This window comes from Scyliorhinus canicula, chromosome 8 (assembly GCF_902713615.1).
Source record: "Scyliorhinus canicula chromosome 8, sScyCan1.1, whole genome shotgun sequence".
NCBI lineage: Eukaryota > Metazoa > Chordata > Chondrichthyes > Carcharhiniformes > Scyliorhinidae > Scyliorhinus > Scyliorhinus canicula.
Genome location: NC_052153.1, coordinates 191,425,428 through 191,442,762, shown reverse-complemented (window position 1 = coordinate 191,442,762; position 17,335 = coordinate 191,425,428). Strand labels below are relative to the sequence as shown.

Here is a 17,335-nt window from a genome sequence, read left to right as displayed (position 1 = left end):
GATATTTATTAAATTCAAATTTCACCATCAGCAGTGGTGGGGTTTGAACCTGGGTCCCCAGAGCTTTACCCTAGGTCTCTGGTTTACGAGTCCAGCAACAGTACCACTGCGCCACCACCTCCCCCTAAAGGGATTGTCTCTTCCAGGAACCCTTGTTAAGAGTTTTAATTAGCTTGTCTTAATTGTTAAACTGCTCAATCCATTCAGAGGTTAACAGGAGCGCATTAGCCACAGCTTAACTCTGCTGTAGATAGAGAGGTCGATGTTCCTAGGTCACTCTGCAATGGTGGAACAAATAACACCAGGGCTGCTCAAGAAGCCAGAATTAGCGAAGCACAAATATGCCAGAGGGTTGTGAGGTGGCAGGAGAATACAGAGGTGGCGAGGTGTTGTGGGGCGGCAGGAGATTACAGAGGTGGCGAGGGGGGTTGTGAGGTGGCAGGAGATTACAGAGGTGGCGAGGGGGGTTGTGAGGTGGCTGGAGATTACAGAGATGGCGAGGGGGGTTGTGAGGTGGCAGGAGATTACAGAGGTGGCGAGGGGGGTTGTGAGGTGGCAGGAGATTACAGAGGTGGCGAGGGGGGTTGTGGGGTGGCAGGAGATTACAGAGGTGGCGAGGGGGGTTATGGGGCGGCAGGAAATTACAGAGGTGGCGAGGGGGGTTGTGGGGCGGCACGAGATTACAGAGGTGGCGAGGGGGGTTGTGGGGTGGCAGGAGATTACAGAGGTGGCGAGGGGGGTTATGGGGCGGCAGGAAATTACAGAGGTGGCGAGGGGGGTTGTGGGGCGGCACGAGATTACAGAGGTGGCGAGGGGGGTTATGGGGCGGCAGGAGATTACAGAGGTGGCGAGGGGGGTTGTGAGGTGGCTGGAGATTACAGAGGTGGCGAGGGGTGTTGTGAGGTGGCAGGAGATTACAGAGGTGGCAAGGGGGATTGTGGGGCGGCACGAGATTACAGAGGTGGCGAGGGGGGTTGTGGGGCGGCAGGAGATTACAGAGGTGGCGAGGGGGGTTATGGGGCGGCAGGAGATTACAGAGGTGGCGAGGGGGGTTGTGGGGCGGCACGAGATTACAGAGGTGGCGAGGGGGGTTGTGGGGCGGCACGAGATTACAGAGGTGGCGAGGGGGGTTATGGGGCGGCAGGAGATTACAGAGGTGGCGAGGGGGGTTGTGGGGCGGTAGGAGATTACAGAGGTGGCAAGGGGGGTTGTGGGGCGGTAGGAGATTACAGAGGTGGCGAGGGGGGTTGTGAGGTGGCAGGAGATTACAGAGGTGGCGAGGGGGGTTGTGAGTTGGCAGGAGATTACAGAGGTGGCGAGGGGGGTTGTGGGGCGGTAGGAGATTACAGAGGTGGCGAGGAGGGTTGTGGGGCGGCTGGAGATTACAGAGGTGGCGAGGGGGGTTGTGGGGCGGCAGGAGATTACAGAGGTGGCGAGGGGGGTTGTGGGGCGGCACGAGATTACAGAGATGGCGAGGGGGGTTGTGAGGTGGTAGGAGATTACAGAGATGGCGAGGGGGGTTGTGGGGCGGTAGGAGATTACAGAGGTGGCGAGGGGGGTTGTGGGGTGGCAGGAGATTACAGAGGTGGCGAGGGGGGTTGTGAGGTGGCAGGAGATTACAGAGGTGGCGAGGGGGTTGTGAGGTGGCAGGAGATTACAGAGGTGGCGAGGGGGGGTTGTGAGGTGGCTGGAGATTACAGAGGTGGCGAGGGGGGTTGTGGGGCGGCAGGAGATTACAGAGGTGGCGAGGGGGGTTGTGAGGTGGCTGGAGATTACAGAGGTGGCGAGGGGGGTTGTGGGGCGGCAGGAGATTACAGAGATGGCGAGGGGGGTTGTGAGGTGGCAGGAGATTACAGAGGTGGCGAGGGGGGTTGTGGGGCGGTAGGAGATTACAGAGGTGGCGAGGGGGGTTGTGGGGTGGCAGGAGATTACAGAGGTGGCGAGGGGGGTTGTGGGGCGGCAGGAGATTACAGAGGTGGCGAGGGGGGTTGTGAGGTGGTAGGAGATTACAGAGGTGGCGAGGGGGGTTGTGGGGCGGTAGGAGATTACAGAGGTGGCGAGGGGGGTTGTGAGGTGGTAGGAGATTACAGAGGTGGCGAGGGGGGTTGTGGGGTGGCTGGAGATTACAGAGGTGGCGAGGGGGGTTGTGGGGCGGCAGGAGATTACAGAGGTGGCGAGGGGGGTTGTGAGGTGGTAGGAGATTACAGAGATGGCGAGGGGGGTTGTGGGGCGGTAGGAGATTACAGAGGTGGGGGGGGCAGGAGGCCATGGACAGATGTGAGAACATGGATGAGAATTTCAAAATGGCGGTGTCGCTGGACTGGAAGCCAATGTAGGCCAGCGAGCACAGCCAATCATAGGGTAAGGAATGGGACTTGGTGCAAATCAATACGTTCTGTCTCTCACTCTGCCTATTACACCCGCCCCTTAACGTCCTCAGAGAACGTTAAATGGAAATGTAACTGAACATTGGCTGACCATTAATAATTCATCATCCAATGAAGGAACACAGTTTATAACATGCAGATAAGTGAAGAGATTGTCAATGGTATAAGGGGCCTACGCCTGGTCATCTGCCCTAAGTGTTCAGTGGAAGCAGATTCAGCAGTAACTTTCAAAAAGAGAATTGACTAAATACTTGAAAAGCAAAGGTTTGCAGGGCTTTGAGGAAAAGAGTGGCGTATAGAATCATAGAATTTACAGTGCCGAAGGAGGCCATTCAGCCCATCGAGTCTGCACCAGTCCTTGGAAAGAGCACCCTACCCCGTAACCCCAGCTCCCATTTTCTGGACACTGAGGGCAATTTAGCACGGCCAATCCACCTAACCTGCACGTCTTTGGACTGTGGGAGGAAACTGGAGAAAACCCACGCAGACACGGGGAGAACGTGCAGACTCCGCACAGACAGTGACCCAAGCCGGGAATCGAACCTGGGCCCCCGGAGCTGTGAAGCAATTGTGTTAACCACTATGCCACCGGGCTGCCCACAGCTTGGTCTAATTGGACAGCTCTTTCAAAGAGCTGACTTCATTGTCTGTACGACATCCTATCATGTTATCACGGGCAGTCTGTTACCAACCAGAGTTAATGGTCCGTCCCCCTCTCTGTTTGTATCCTACTGCAGCATATTATAATTCACAGTTTAATAAAGCACATTTAATCTTTTATTGGCATGCAGCATTTCTTTTGCAGAGTTCTTGGAATGAACTCGAGTGACCCCACTTCTATCTCAGATTATTGGGCAGATTGCTACTCCCAGTTACAAGAGATTACATGGGGCTAAAGAACAAGTAAATCACCTTGCACAGTCTGCAGTCTGTCATGTTTCGGTTTAAATGCCGAGATTAATGACATGTCTTGAAGATGAAGTTGGAATTTCCCGACACAGGGCGTCAAGACAGCTGATCAGTCCCCTCACAGGTGTAGAGTCTGGTGGCTCGAAGGTCCACACAGTTCAGTGCTGAGAGGTAAACGTCCAGGATATACACCACATTCTTGTCCCACTGATAGGGCAATGGATGGGTCAGGGGAAGCATGAATGCAACACTATCATCTTGTATTGCCTTTATACCATTGTAAAACATTCCAAAACGCTTCCCAGGAGTGTTATCAAACAGAATTTGATTCCTAGCCAGATAAGGAGATATTGAGACTGATGACCAAATCTTGGTCAAAGAGATTGGTTGAAAGGAGCCTCTTCAGGCCACAGTGGGATCTTTCACATCCACCCGAGGAGGCAGACAGGGCCTCAGTGTAACATCTCATCGAAGACACATCACCCCCAAAGGTGCATCTTCTCTCAGTACCGCAGTAGTGTCATAGAAGTTACGGTGCAGAAAGAGGCCGTTCTCCCATCGAGTCTGCACTGGCCCTTGGAAAGAGCAGCCCATTTAAGCCCTCAACTCCACCCTATCCCAGTAACCCCTCCTTTTGGACACGAAGGGGCAATTTATCATGGCCAATCCACCTAACCTGCACATCTTTGGACTGTGGGAGGAAACTGGAGCACCCGGAGGAAACCCACGCACACACGGGGAGAACGCGCAGATACCGCACAGACAGTGACCCAAGCCGGGAATCGAACCTGGGACCCCGGAGCTGTGAAGCAACTGTGCTAACCACTGTGCTTCCCCCAGCTGAGATGATCTCCTGTGGGGCATTGAGTGGAGACCTGAATCTCTGATCTTCTGATTCAGAGCCGAATGCACTGTGCACTGAGCTGTGGCTGACGCCTTACCCTGGCGCAAAGTTAACCTCTTCATATCGAGACAAGGCAGCTGCTTCGTCTCTTGGAGTTTGGGAAATCAGTGACTGCCCAGCCCATATCCTACACCCTTACCTCTTGAGCAGCGAATGCGCATGTCCAACATGCAAATGTTCAACAGTTAACTTGCGATTGAAAATTGGATAAATACTTACAAGGGAAGATTTTTCAGGGCAGTGGAACTCATATTTCTCTCAAAGGGGCTGCCACAGGCAGAATGGGCTGAATGGCCTCCCTCTGTGCTGTATGATTGTACCAGCTGGAGGAAGAGGCAGAGAGCAGGCCTCTATGTCTCAGAGGGCAGCACGGTAGCACAGTGGTTAGCACAGTTGCTTCACAGCTCCAGGGGCCCAGGGTCGATTCCAAGGCTTGGGTCACTGTCTGTGCGGAGTCTGCACTTTCTCCCCGTGTCTGCGTGGGTTTCCTCTGGGTGCTCCGGTTTCTTCCTACAGTCCAAAGATGTGAAGGCAAGGTGGACTGGCCGCGCTAAATTGTCCAAAAAGGTTAGACGGGGTCACGGGGATGGGGTGGAGGTGTGGGCTTAAGTAGGGTGCTCTTTCCAAGAGCTGGTGCGGACTCGATGTGCCGAATGGCCTCCTTCTGCACTGTAAATTCTATGATTCTATGAATTTAAACAGAGATGTTTCCACTTGTGGTCAGGCCAAAGCCTGGAGCCATCGATATAAGAGTCATTAATAAATCCGCTCGAGAATTCAGGAGAAAGCTCTTTACGCAGGGAATGGTTACAATGTGGATCTTGCCACCACATGGAATAGTTGAAACAAATAGCATTGGCGTATTTAAGGGTAAGCTCAGGAACAGAGGGATATGTTAACACAGCGAGATGTGGAGGTGTGGGGTGGAGGGTTGTGTGGAGTATAAATATCATTGGAGGCTGAATGGCCTGTTTTTGTGCTGTAAAACCCCGTGAGATTCTATGTAGAAGATGGAATGATGAGGACAGTGCCTCGAGAGGAGAATAAGGAACAGCTGATTTAACACTGAATTAGGCCTTTGAGGTCAGAGGTTAAACCGAGGACCCGAATGTGGATTGTCAGCCTCTGGGCCCCAGGGTTTGCAGATTTTTGGATGTTCTTTATTGTCACGTGTACCGAGGTACAGTGAAAAGTATTTTTCTGCGGGCAGCTCAACGGATCATTAAGTACATGGAAAGAAAAGGAAAAAGAAAATACACAATAGGGCAACACAAGGTACACAATATAGCTACATAAGCACCTGGTGAAGCATACAGGGTGAGATACCCTCAATTACGACATTGGAGAGAAGATTGGTAATTCAAAGGCTTTAATCATCAGAGAACTGAACAGCAGCCGAGAAGTGTGCTCACCACATGCTGCCGAGTGAGCCTCATCTTATATACCGTTTCCTGGGGGCGGAGCCAGGGGCGGAGTCCCCCAGGGTTCCAAGCCCGGTCTTAAAGGGCCAATGTATTAAAGGTAAGGTACCATTACAGCAGCTACTGATACCATTCATCACACAGGGGTGTAGTGTTAATGAGGTCAGTCCATAAGAGGGTCATTTAGGAGTCTGGTAACAGCGGGGAAAAAGTTGTTTTGAATCTGTCAGTGTGTGTTCTCAGACTTCTGTATCTCCTGCCCGATGGAAGAAGTTGGAAGAGTGAGTAAGCCGGGTGGGAGGGATCCCTGATTATGCCTCCCGCTTTCCCCCGGCAGCGGGAGGTGTAAATGGAGTCAATGGATGGGAGGCAGGTTTATGTGGTGGACTGGGCGGTGTTCACGACTCTCTGAAGTTCCTTGCGGTCCTGGGCCGAGCAGTTGCCATACCAGGCTGTGATGCAGCCCGATAGGATGCTTTCTGTGGTGCATCTGTAAAATTTGGTGAGGGTTAATGTGGTCATGCTGAATTTCCTTAGTTTCCTGAGGAAGTATAGGCGCTGTTGTGCTTTCTTGGTGATAGCGTCGACATGGGTGGACCAGGACAGGTTGTTGAAGATGTGTAGCAATTTGAAACTGCTAACCATCTCCACCTCGACCCGTTGATGCTGACAGGGGTGTGTACAGTACTTCGCTTCCTGAAGTCAATGACCAGCTCTTTAGTTTTATGCTCTTTAGATGCTTTGAGATGAACTGTCTATGTTGTTAAATCACATTATTTTTAACATCACTCTCAAAACGATGAACTCCCTCAGCGTCACTCCACTTTAGCTCTGACATCATTTATAAACAGGTTTAGGTAGAGAATTCCAGAACTTGCGGGCTGGGCAACTCATGGCGTGGCTCCCAATGCTGGAATGCTAAATAATAATAATCGCTTTTTGTCACGAGTAGGCTTCAATGAAGTTACTGTGAAAAGCCCCTAGGCGCCACATTCCGGCGCCTGTTCGGGGAGGCCGGTACGGGAATTGAACCCGCGCTGCTGGCATTGTTCTGCATTTCAAGCCGGCTATTTAGCCCACTGTGCCCACCGATAAATATCGAGGTGCCAGAATTGAAGCTGCACAGATAATTCAAAATGGTTGTTGAGACCACGGAGGGATTTTTAAAACGCCACTCATGGGATGTGGGCATTGCTGGCATTTAATGTCCATCCCTAATTGCTCTCGAGAGGGTGGTGCTGAGCTGTCTTCTTGAACCTGCTGCCATCCATGTGGTGTAGGTACACCCCCTGTGACCTTTTGACCCAGCGACAGTGAGGGCAAAGTGATATATTTCCACATCAGGGTGATGAGTGACTTGGAGGGGGAACCTCCAGGTGGTGGGGTTCCCAGGTATCTGCTGCCTTTGTCCTTCTCGATGGTAGTGGTCCTGCGTTTGGAAGGTCCTGGCTGAGGAGCCTTGGTGAGTTCCTGCAGTGCACCGGGTAGATGGTACACACGGCTGCCACTGTGCATCAGTGGTAGAGGGAATGGATATTATGGAAGGGGTGCTAATCAAGCGGGGCTGCTTTGTCCTGGATGGTGTCGAGCTTCTTGAGTGTTAGACATAGACATAGAACAGTACAGCACAGAACAGGCCCTTCGGCCCTCGATGTTGTGCCGAGCCATGATCACCCTACTCAAACCCACGTATCCACCCTATACCCGTAACCCAACAACCCCTTTACCTTACTTTTTAGGACTCTACGGGCAATTTAGCATGGCCAATCCACCTAACCCGCACATCTTTGGACTGTGGGAGGAAACCGGAGCACCCGGAGGAAACCCACGCACACACGGGGAGGACGTGCAGACTCCGCACAGACAGTGACCCAGCCGGGAATCGAACCTGGGACCCTGGCGCTGTGAAGCATTTATGCTAACCACTATGCTACCGTGCTGCCCTAGTGTTGTTGGAGCTGCACTCATCCAGGCAAGTGGAGAATATTCCATCACACTCCTGACTTGTGCCTTGTAGATGGTGGACAAGCTTTGAAAATGAGGATCAGAGTTTTAAAACTGAGGTGTGGACAGACCCGAGGTGTGGGACTCACAATCTGCTCCTTGTAAAATGCCCTGTTAATAGCAATGGTCCTCAGGACTATGCGATGAAGCAGTGTGCGACTGACTGTCAAAAACACGATCGGCTGTCTCTCCTCCCAAGAGTTAAACTCAGGCAAGATTAATAAACACCCTGCCCAGCATCATGAAGCACATTAGGCTGTTTTGAGATTGCGAGCTGCTCTATTAGTACAAATTATTAAATTTTATTTTGTCACAGGTTTGTTGGTGAACCAAGAGAATCACTCAAAATCTATTTTGAAAAATAATTTGTCTCCCACATATTTTTCTGATAACTCGTTTTAAAATAAAACATACTACATACGGGCAGCACGGTAGCATAGTGGTTAGCACAATTGCTTCATGGCTCCAGGGTCTCAGGTTCTAGTCCCAGCTCGGGTCACTGCCTTTGCGGAGTCTGCACATTCGACCCGTGTCTACGTGGGTTTCCTCCGGGTGCTCCGGTTTCCTCCCACAGTCCAAAGATGTGCAGGTTAGGTGGATTGGCCATGATAAATTGCCCGTAGTGTTGAGTAGGGTTATGGGGATAGGGTGGATGTGTGGCTTGGGTAGGGTGCTCTTTCCAAGAGCCGGTGCAGACTCGATGGGCCAAATGGCCTCCTTCTGCACTTTAAATCCTATGATTCTATGATACCTCGTCACAGCCTGGCTATACCAACACACCTTTGTGCCTCTTAGTACCTTTGTTGAAGTTCTCAATTGAAGGCCTCAGCTTTTTCTCAAAGCCTGGGCCTTGATTGAATATTTTCACACATTGCAGTGGGAGATGATTCTTCGGCATGTGCGCGCCTTCGGAGCATGTGTCGACGTTTCCAGCAGGCAATCAGCCATCACTGTGGCAATGATGCCACTCCAGGCGGCGAGAATGAGGGTTGACTTTCAAACGTAACGGATTGCGAATTCTGCCAAGTGATAGCACTAATGAAATGTTGCCGACAGCCATCAAACTGGCCCTGATCAGCTGATGACAATATCAACGTTTTGCACAAACAATGGCAAACAAAACTGGGTTGTAGAAAACCTGCCACCTATTGGCCACAGTCTGCAACTGCACTGTGACAGTTAAGGGCAGAAAATTGCCTGCGAAATGTTGACATGGCAATTTACAAAGGGAAAGATTGACAGGACAATGTGGACTGAAATTATGACAACAGGAATTTGGGTGCAGGAACCAGAAGAACACCTGCATGCAGAGAATGTTTGAATTCGGTGCTTTTATTGTTATGAACAGCTCACAAACAGCAGCTGTGATCAGCGGTGCCAAGAATTTCTCTGTTGACAGTTAAATAAGAAAACAAAGGTTGTTTATCAAAGGATAGGTTGTTAAAATCATCTCTTTATATTTGTGGAACATTCGGTTTATTGGTCTGTCTTTTTTTTCAGAACCATTTTTGAAGAATGGAAAGACATTTTTAGAATAAAGAAGTTTAGAGATAGACATAGAGCATACAGTGCAGAAGGAGACCATTCGGCCCATCGAGTCTGCACCGACCCACTTAAGCTCTCACTTTCATCCTGTCTCCGTAACCCAATAACTCCTCCTAACCTTTTTGGTCACTAAGGGGCAATTTATCATGGCCAATCCACCTAACCTGCACGTCTTTGGACTGTGGGAGGAAACCGGAGCACCCGGAGGAAACCCATGCAGACACGGGGAGAACGTGCAGGCAGTGACCCAAGCAGGGAATCGAACCTGGGACCCTGACGCTGTGAAGCCACACTGCTATTCACTTGTGCTACCCTGCTGACCCTGTACCCCGCTGGAGTTCAGCAGGGTGACCTGGCTGCAACATGTCGGATCCTGAGAGGACTTGACAGGGTCAATTCTGAGAGGACGTTCCCCCCTTTGCGAGGGTCTAGAACCATGGGGCACCATTTAAAAGATGAGGCGGTCTCGTGGTTAAGTCCGGGGAAGAATGTTTTTCTCTCGATAGTCTGGAATTCTGTCCCCCAGAAAGCAGTGGAGGCTGAGTCATTGAATGCATTCATAGCTGAGTTAGACACTCTTGATCGACAAGGGAGTCGAGGATTTTAGGGTGTGGATAGGAAAGTGGAGTTAAAGCCACATTGAGATCAGGCATGATGTATCCGATTGGCAGATCAGGCTCGGGATGGGGCGGGGGGGGGGGGGGGGGGGGGGGGGGGAATGGCCTCTTCCTGCTCCTAAACCTTGTGTTCAATGAACTTAAATGTTGATTAGGACAATTTATATCGACTCTAAAGCTGGCAACACTCCGCAATGCAGTAACAGCCAATATAAATTCCAGTTTGGGATTACCCGTCCAAATTGCCTGATTGGAAACACAGGAGCAGGAGGCCATTCAGCCCCTCAAGCCTGTTCCACAACTCAATTGCATCATGACCAATAGCAAAGCAGAGTACGCCGGACACTGGGAATCTGAACATGAAAACAGAACATTCTGGAAAGCTCTGACAAAGAGGACATCCACCTGAAACATTAACCCCTGCTGCTCTTTCCGCGGATGTTGCCAGACCCGCCCTGTACTTTCAGAATGTTTTGTTTTTATTTTCGATCATGGCTGATCTGTTTTGTGAGCCATGCACTGCACCTTGTCTGGGCTTGGTGGCAGAGTACGGCCTCTACACGTGCAACGTGGACTGGCTGTCTCTTGCCTTTGTCATGTGAGAGTACCTTTCAGGAATGGGTGCTTAAGAAATGTACCTTTAAGAAATGGGTGTTTATCAGTGATGTCAGAGTGTGGGTGGAGCCCGGCTGTCTGTCGGCTTTTTACTTTCGTTTTAGGCTGTTTGCTGCAGGGTGTGTTTTAGTTTCATTTTCAGAGCTGGATAGCTGCAGTCACAGCCAGAAGGTGTATGAATCTCCCTCTGTAATCTAAAGACTGTAAATCGATCCTGGTGATTTAAAACTATTAACAGTAGTGACTTTAACCTGTTGTGCTTCTGGTAAAAGGTGTTTTAAGTCTTATGGATGTTAAAAGGAAAGCTTAAAGGATTACTGAGTGTTGTATTCTTTGGGGGTTGTATTTGAATTAATGCTTGCTAAGATGTTCACAGTATCTTTTAAAAAGGTTAACTTGAGTTCATAGAATAAACATTATTTGGCTTTAAAAAATACTTTTCCATTTCTGCTGTACCACCCTGTAGAGTGGGCCGTGTGCTCCCCATACCACAAAGTTGTGGGCCAGGTGAACTCCATGGTACACTTTGGGGTTCTCCAAACCCTGGTCCATTACACCTTGGAGGGGAAGGTGTTTCGAGACAGCAGGATGGTCAATAAGTCAATCCTCCGTTACCAAAGTTGGCAGTGGGCATCAGGTAATTTCAGCTCAGTCTTGTTCATGTACGGGGAACTTTTAAATCATTAAATAGGCACACCCACCTCACTGCTATCTGCCGTAAGGTAAATACCTGTTTTCTTACAAGCATCATTAAAACCCTCATTACATGCAGTGCGGTATTATTATAATTTACATGGGGGAGTGGTGGGATTTGTGATCCTTCTCCTTGGCAGCTGCCTGAGACTAAACCACTGTTCACAATAAAAACAGTACGTGTTGGAAAAAAGCAGCAGGTCAACCCCAGCCCCTTTTTTTTTTAAACAGGATGTGGGAGTTGCTGGCTAGGCCAGCATTTATTGTCCACACCCAATTGCCCATCAGAAGGTGGTGGTGAGCTGCTTTCTTGAACCGCTGTAGTCCAGGAGCTGTAGGTACACCCACTGTGCTGTGAGGGAGGGAGTTGCAGAATGTTGCCCCAGTGACAGTGAAGGAACGGCCGATATATTTCCAAGTCAGGACGGTGAGTGACTTGGAGGGGAACCTCCAGGTGGTGGGCTCCAGTGTGTATGCTGCTCTTGTCTGGTTTAGCACACTGGGCTAAATCGCTGGCTTTGAAAGCAGACCAAGGCAGGCTAGCAGCACGGTTCAATTCCCGTACCAGCCTCCCCAAACAGGCGCCGGAATGTGGCGACTAGGGGCTTTTCACAGTAACTTCACTGAAGCCTACTCGTGACAATAAGCGATTTTCATTTCATTTCATTTCCTTCTAGATGGTAATGGCCATGGGATTGGAAGGTGCTGTTCATAGAATTAGAATCATAGAATTTAGAGTGCAGAAGTAGGCCATTTGGCCCATCGAGTCTGCACCAGCCCTTGGAAAGAGCACCCACTTAAGCCCCCGCCTCCACCCTCTAACCTAGTAACCCCGCCTAACCTTTTTGGACATTAAGGGCAATTGATCATGGCTAATCCACCTAACCTGCACATCTTTTGGACTGTGGGAGAAAACCGGAGCACCTGGAGGAAACCCACACAGACACGGGGAGAACGTGCAGACTCCGCACGGACAGTGACCCAAGCCGGGAATCGAACCTGGGACCCTGGAGCTGTGAAGCAGCAGTGCTAACCACTGGCTACCGTGCCGCCCCTTGAGGGAAGCTTGGTGAGTTGCCACAGTGCATCGTGTAGATGGTACACACGGCTGCCACTGTGCATCGGTGGTGAATGGAGTAAATGTTTAAAGTGGTGGATAGGGTGCCAATCAAGCGGGGCTGCTTTGTCCTGAGCTTCTCGAGTATTTGTTGGAGCTGTACTCACCCAGGCAAGGGGAGAGTTCCAATACACTCCTGACTTGTGCCTTGCCGATGCATAGAGGGAGAAAAGAGTTAACGTTTTGAGTTCAATATGACTCTTCTTCAGATGGAGAATCAACTTGACCTCGAAGCATTAACTCTGTTTCTCTCTCCACGCTACCTCCAGGACTGCTGGGTTTATCCAGCACTTCCCGTTTTTATTTCAGATCTCCAGTTTCTTCAGTATTTTGCTTCTGTTTGCAACCAGTGGTGATTGTCCCTTTCAGGGCAACACAGCAGAGTAAATGTCACCTGGCCTGGGTGACCAATCGGTACCCCAGAGTGGGGAATCGCCCCAGGGGGAGGAGTTCTCCTTGGTAGAGGTATTTGAGAGCGAGCTGCAAACATGCTTCTGCTCTTGAAGAACACTAAATAAATTATTTTATTTTCACTAATGAAGTCTCTGAAAGTGCATCATTACCCAACCCTGGTGTCGTATCTGACCTTGAGATGGGCCACTGACCGGGAATCACATTATCACTACAAGTTTATTTTTGCCTCTGTAACATTGACCCTCATCCATACCTTTATCACCTTTCAACTCTACTAATGTGCTGCCTTGCCTGAAGCTCTTGAATGTCCTCGTAAACCGCCCCCCCCCCCCCCCCCCCCCCCCCCCCACCCCCGACTGCCTCTCTCCATCCTCCCACCTAACTCTCCTTAAAACCTCGCTCTTTGGCCAAGCATTTCGTCATCTGTCCGAGAATATCTCCTTATGCGCTCAGTGTCACATTTACATAATGCTCCCCTGAATTTTACATTAAGGGTGCTCGATAAATGTAAGCCGTTCTCATTGTTGTTACGATTACTAATCCATTTGAAATGGGAACCGTCAACCAATAAAGTCTGAGAATCATTGCTTTAGTCTTTTAAAGAATTAACTCTGCTCCAGTTCTGGGATCATCAGCAAACTGCAGCACATTCTACACATGCACATTCCCTGCATCCAGATCAGAGATGCAATAGTAGAGACTAATTCAGGTATCACAGACAGATCAGGTAGCGATGAATCCTCAGATACAAACAAACCCTCAGATATCAACGGACCCTTAGGTACAGGCGACTGCACAGGCACAGGGTTGCTGCAGGTATAGAGGTTGCCGCAGGTATCAACGGACACTCAGGTACAGGCGGATCCGCAGATACAGGTGGGCCCATAAGGCCATAAGGAGCAGAATTAGGCCATTCGGCCCATCGAGTCTGCTCCGCCATTCAATCATGGCTGATATTTTTCCCATCCCCATTCTCCTGCCTTCTCCCCATAACCCCTGATCCCCTTATTGATCAGAAACCTATTTATCTCTGTCTTAATGACACTCAGTGACTTCAGATGGTCCCGCGGGTACAGATGGACCCTTGGGTAAAGGGAGACCTTTGGGTATCAACAAACCCTCAGGTACAGATGACTGCACAGGTACAGCTGACCCGCAGGTACAGGCAGACCCACAGGTACAGGCGACCCACAGGTACAGGCGACCCACAGGTACAGCAGACCCACAGGTACAGGCGACCCACAGGTACAGGTAGACCCACAGGTACAGGTAGACCCACAGGTACAGGCGACCCACAGGTACAGGTAGACCCACAGGTACAGGCGACCCACAGGTACAGGTAGACCCACAGGTACAGGCGACCCACAGGTACAGGTAGACCCACAGGTACAGGTAGACCCACAGGTGCTGCTGACCCACAGGTACAGGTAGACCCACAGGTACAGGCGACCCACAGGTACAGGTAGACCCACAGGTACAGCAGACCCACAGGTACAGGCGACCCACAGGTACAGGTAGACCCACAGGTACAGGCAGACCCGCAGGTACAGATGGTCCTGCACATACAGGTAGATCCGCAGGTACAGGCAGACCTGCAAATATCAATAGACACTCAGCTACAGATGAACACACAGGTAGAGATAGACTCGCAGGTACAGATGGTCCAACAGGTATCAATTGACTCACAGGTACAGACAGACCCACAAGTTCAGGCGTACCTACAGGTATAGATGGTCCCACAGATTCAGGTGGATCCACATGTACAGGCAGATCCATACGTATAGATGGTCCTGCACCTACAGACGGACCCTCCGGTACAGATGGCCCCGCAGGTATCAACGATCCCTCAGGTACAGGCGGGCATGCATGTACAGACAGACCCTTGGGTACCCCCAGCATCAGTTGGTGCTTCAAGTACTCGGCTGTGTCCCACTCCCAACATCAATTATTGACACCTTTCTGAGAAGATGAGCAACATTCAGATCCGCCTACCTTGAAAACCTCGGAGAAGAACCCCGACCCAATTTTCTCGCAGTAGAAGTCGTCAATCCTGGTCAAGGTGGAGACGGCACTCCGCAGCGCCCTGTACGAAGAGGGCCGGAGGTGGCCACAGCCGGGCACTGAGCCTAAAACTGGGGCTGAGTACGGCCCAGGGTCCGGTATCAGCACATCGCTGGATAGGTCCAATCTGAGTGCCGATTCTCTCGACATCTCCCCCACAGCCCGCCCTCCTCCCCCCTCCTCCCCCCTCCACCCCCACTGCCGGTATCTGGTTCACATCTTCTCCAAATCGGGTACCTCTTAACGATGGGCTGGTGGGAGAGGAGGAGGAGGGGTGAGATTCAGGGTCTAGAGGGTGGAACTCACACCACCAGAATCAGAGCTGTGTCTGCTGCAGGCGATGGCAAAAGCCAGCAAAGCAATTAATAAAGCAGTAGTCAGCGGAATTGGCTTGGAGCAGAGTTCGAGAATAAATCAATAATCCAATACCGTCAATTGATAATCCAGCAACAAATAATTAGTGATCCATCAATCAGTGAGTAATCCATCGATAATCTGGTTCCAATCAACGGATAATTCAGCAACAATCAATTCGTAATCCAGCATTGATAAACCAGGAAAATGGCAATTAATTGATGACCCATCACTCAATAGTTACGCTCTGATCTACTGATGATCTGGTTCCAATCAATGGATAATCCAACAACGATAAATCGATTAAGCGACAATTAATCAATAATCAGGGTCTTGTCGATCGATCATCGACCAGTCAACAATCCATTCCTGGTCTGGTCATAATCCCGAGCTCAGAATGAGTGCAGTCTTTTCACCAGTAAAGTGAAGTATTCACAGGAGGGGATCCTAACCCTAAACCAGGGCTCAATTTGGGCAGTAGGAAACGGTGACTGCAGCCAAGGATCCAGAGGCAAAGTCCACAGTGAGATAACCGACTTCTGTCTGCTCAATCTATCAAATAAAGCATCGCAAACAGACTTTACTCTGCTTCTAGTCTGCTCTTCTATAAACCCTGCTCCCTGTCTGATCCTCCCCAAACCCTGCTCCCTGTCCGATCCTCCCCAAACCCTGCTCCCTGTCCGATCCTCCCCAAACCCTGCTCCCCGTCTGATCCTGGTTCACCTCACTTCCAGCTCTGGGTCTGACACTAGTGTTCCCTCTAATCCTGCTCCAACCTTTCCTGTAATAATCCTGGTTTTCCCTCTAATCCTGCTCCAGACCAAATCCTGATTTACCCTCTAATCCTGGTCCAGATCCAATCCTGGTTTACCCTCTAATCTTGGTCCAGATCAAATCCTGGTTTTCCCTCTAATCCTGGTCCAGATCTATTCCTGATTTCCCCTCTAATCCTGCTTCAGGTTTGATCCTGCTTTAGCCTCTAATTCTGCTCCAGGTCTAATGCTGGTTTTCCCTCTACTCCTGCTCCAGATCTAATCCTGATTTACCCTCTAATCCTGCTCCAGATCTAATCCTGATTTACCCTCTAATCCTGCTCCAGATCTAATCCTGATTTACCCTCTAATCCTGCTCCAGATCTAATCCTGATTTTCCCTCTAATCCTGCTCCAGGTTTGATCCTGAGTTTCCCTCTAATGCAGCTCCGGCTGTGATCCCGGTTCCTGTTGAGAGTCACACTGCTGCCGCTGCCCTTTCGCTCCGCTGGGGCTCCGCTGCAGCCGGGCTGGGCTGGGGCTCCGCGCTGGGGCTCCGCTGCAGCCGGGCTGGGCTGGGGCTCCGCGCTGGGGCTCCGCTGCAGCCGGGCTGGGCTGGGGCTCCGCGCTGGGGCTCCGCTGCAGCCGGGCTGGGGCTCCGCGCTGGGGCTCCGCTGCAGCCGGGCTGGGGCTCCGGGCTGAGGCTGTGCTGCAGCCGGGCTGGGGATCCGGGCTGCGGCTCCGCGCTGGGGCTCCGGGCTGCGGCTCCGCGCTGGGGTTATGCTGCAGCCGGGCTCTGTCTCCGGGTCTCTCTGTCTGTCTCTGCGCCGCTTTCCCAGGTGCGGAGCGCTGGCAGCCGGGGCTGGCACAGCCGGGGAAAGGCGGCGCTGCTCAGACGCTGCCGCCCCGCACAGAGCCTCATTGGCCCGGGCCACACACACAGAGTCTGGGCGCCGCCTGCGGGCTGCACTCCCTCACTGGCAGCTCACACTGTGTTCCACATGGAGGGGGAGTCAACCCCTACTGAGCATCACAGATACCTGATCCCCATCACCTTGCTGTGCACAGATTAGCTGCAGCTCTTTTATATTCAGTCAGAGTTTTACAGCACAGAATTAGGCCCTTCGGCCCCTCTAGTCTGTGCCGGCCATCACGCCCCTATCTATTCCAATCCCACATTCCAGCACTTGGTCAGTAGCCTGGTTTGCTGTTCGGCTCCAGAGCTAATCTAAATGAGCGGTACCACAGTGGTTAGCACAATTGCTTCACAGCTCCAGGGTCCCAGGTTCGATTCCCCGCTGGAACGCTGTCTGTGCGGAGTCTGCACATTCTCCCCGTATCTGCGTGGGTTCCTCCGGGTGCTCCGGATTCCTCCCACAGTCCAAAAATGTGCAGGTTAGGTGGATTGGCCATGATAAATTGCCCTTAGTGTTCAAAATTGCCCTTAGTGTTGGGTGGGGTTACTGGGTTATGGGGATAGGGTGGAGATGTGGGCTTGGGTAGGGTGCTCTTTCCAAGGGCCGGTGCAGACTCGATGGGCTGA

The 17,335-nt window shown here is 51.2% G+C and overlaps 1 protein-coding gene across 2 annotated transcripts in view; it reads right to left on the bottom strand.

The window, feature by feature from the left end:
- tesk1b (testis associated actin remodelling kinase 1b) overlaps positions 1-14,866 on the bottom strand; it is a 138,638-nt gene extending 123,772 nt beyond the window's left edge. For both annotated transcript variants that reach the window (XM_038805911.1, XM_038805910.1), the window contains exon 1: positions 14,619-14,866. In XM_038805911.1, the coding sequence (XP_038661839.1) occupies positions 14,619-14,837 (219 nt within the window). In that variant the 5' untranslated portion in view covers positions 14,838-14,866. The remainder of the gene's footprint in view (positions 1-14,618) is intronic.
- Positions 14,867-17,335: the final 2,469 nt, after the last annotated feature.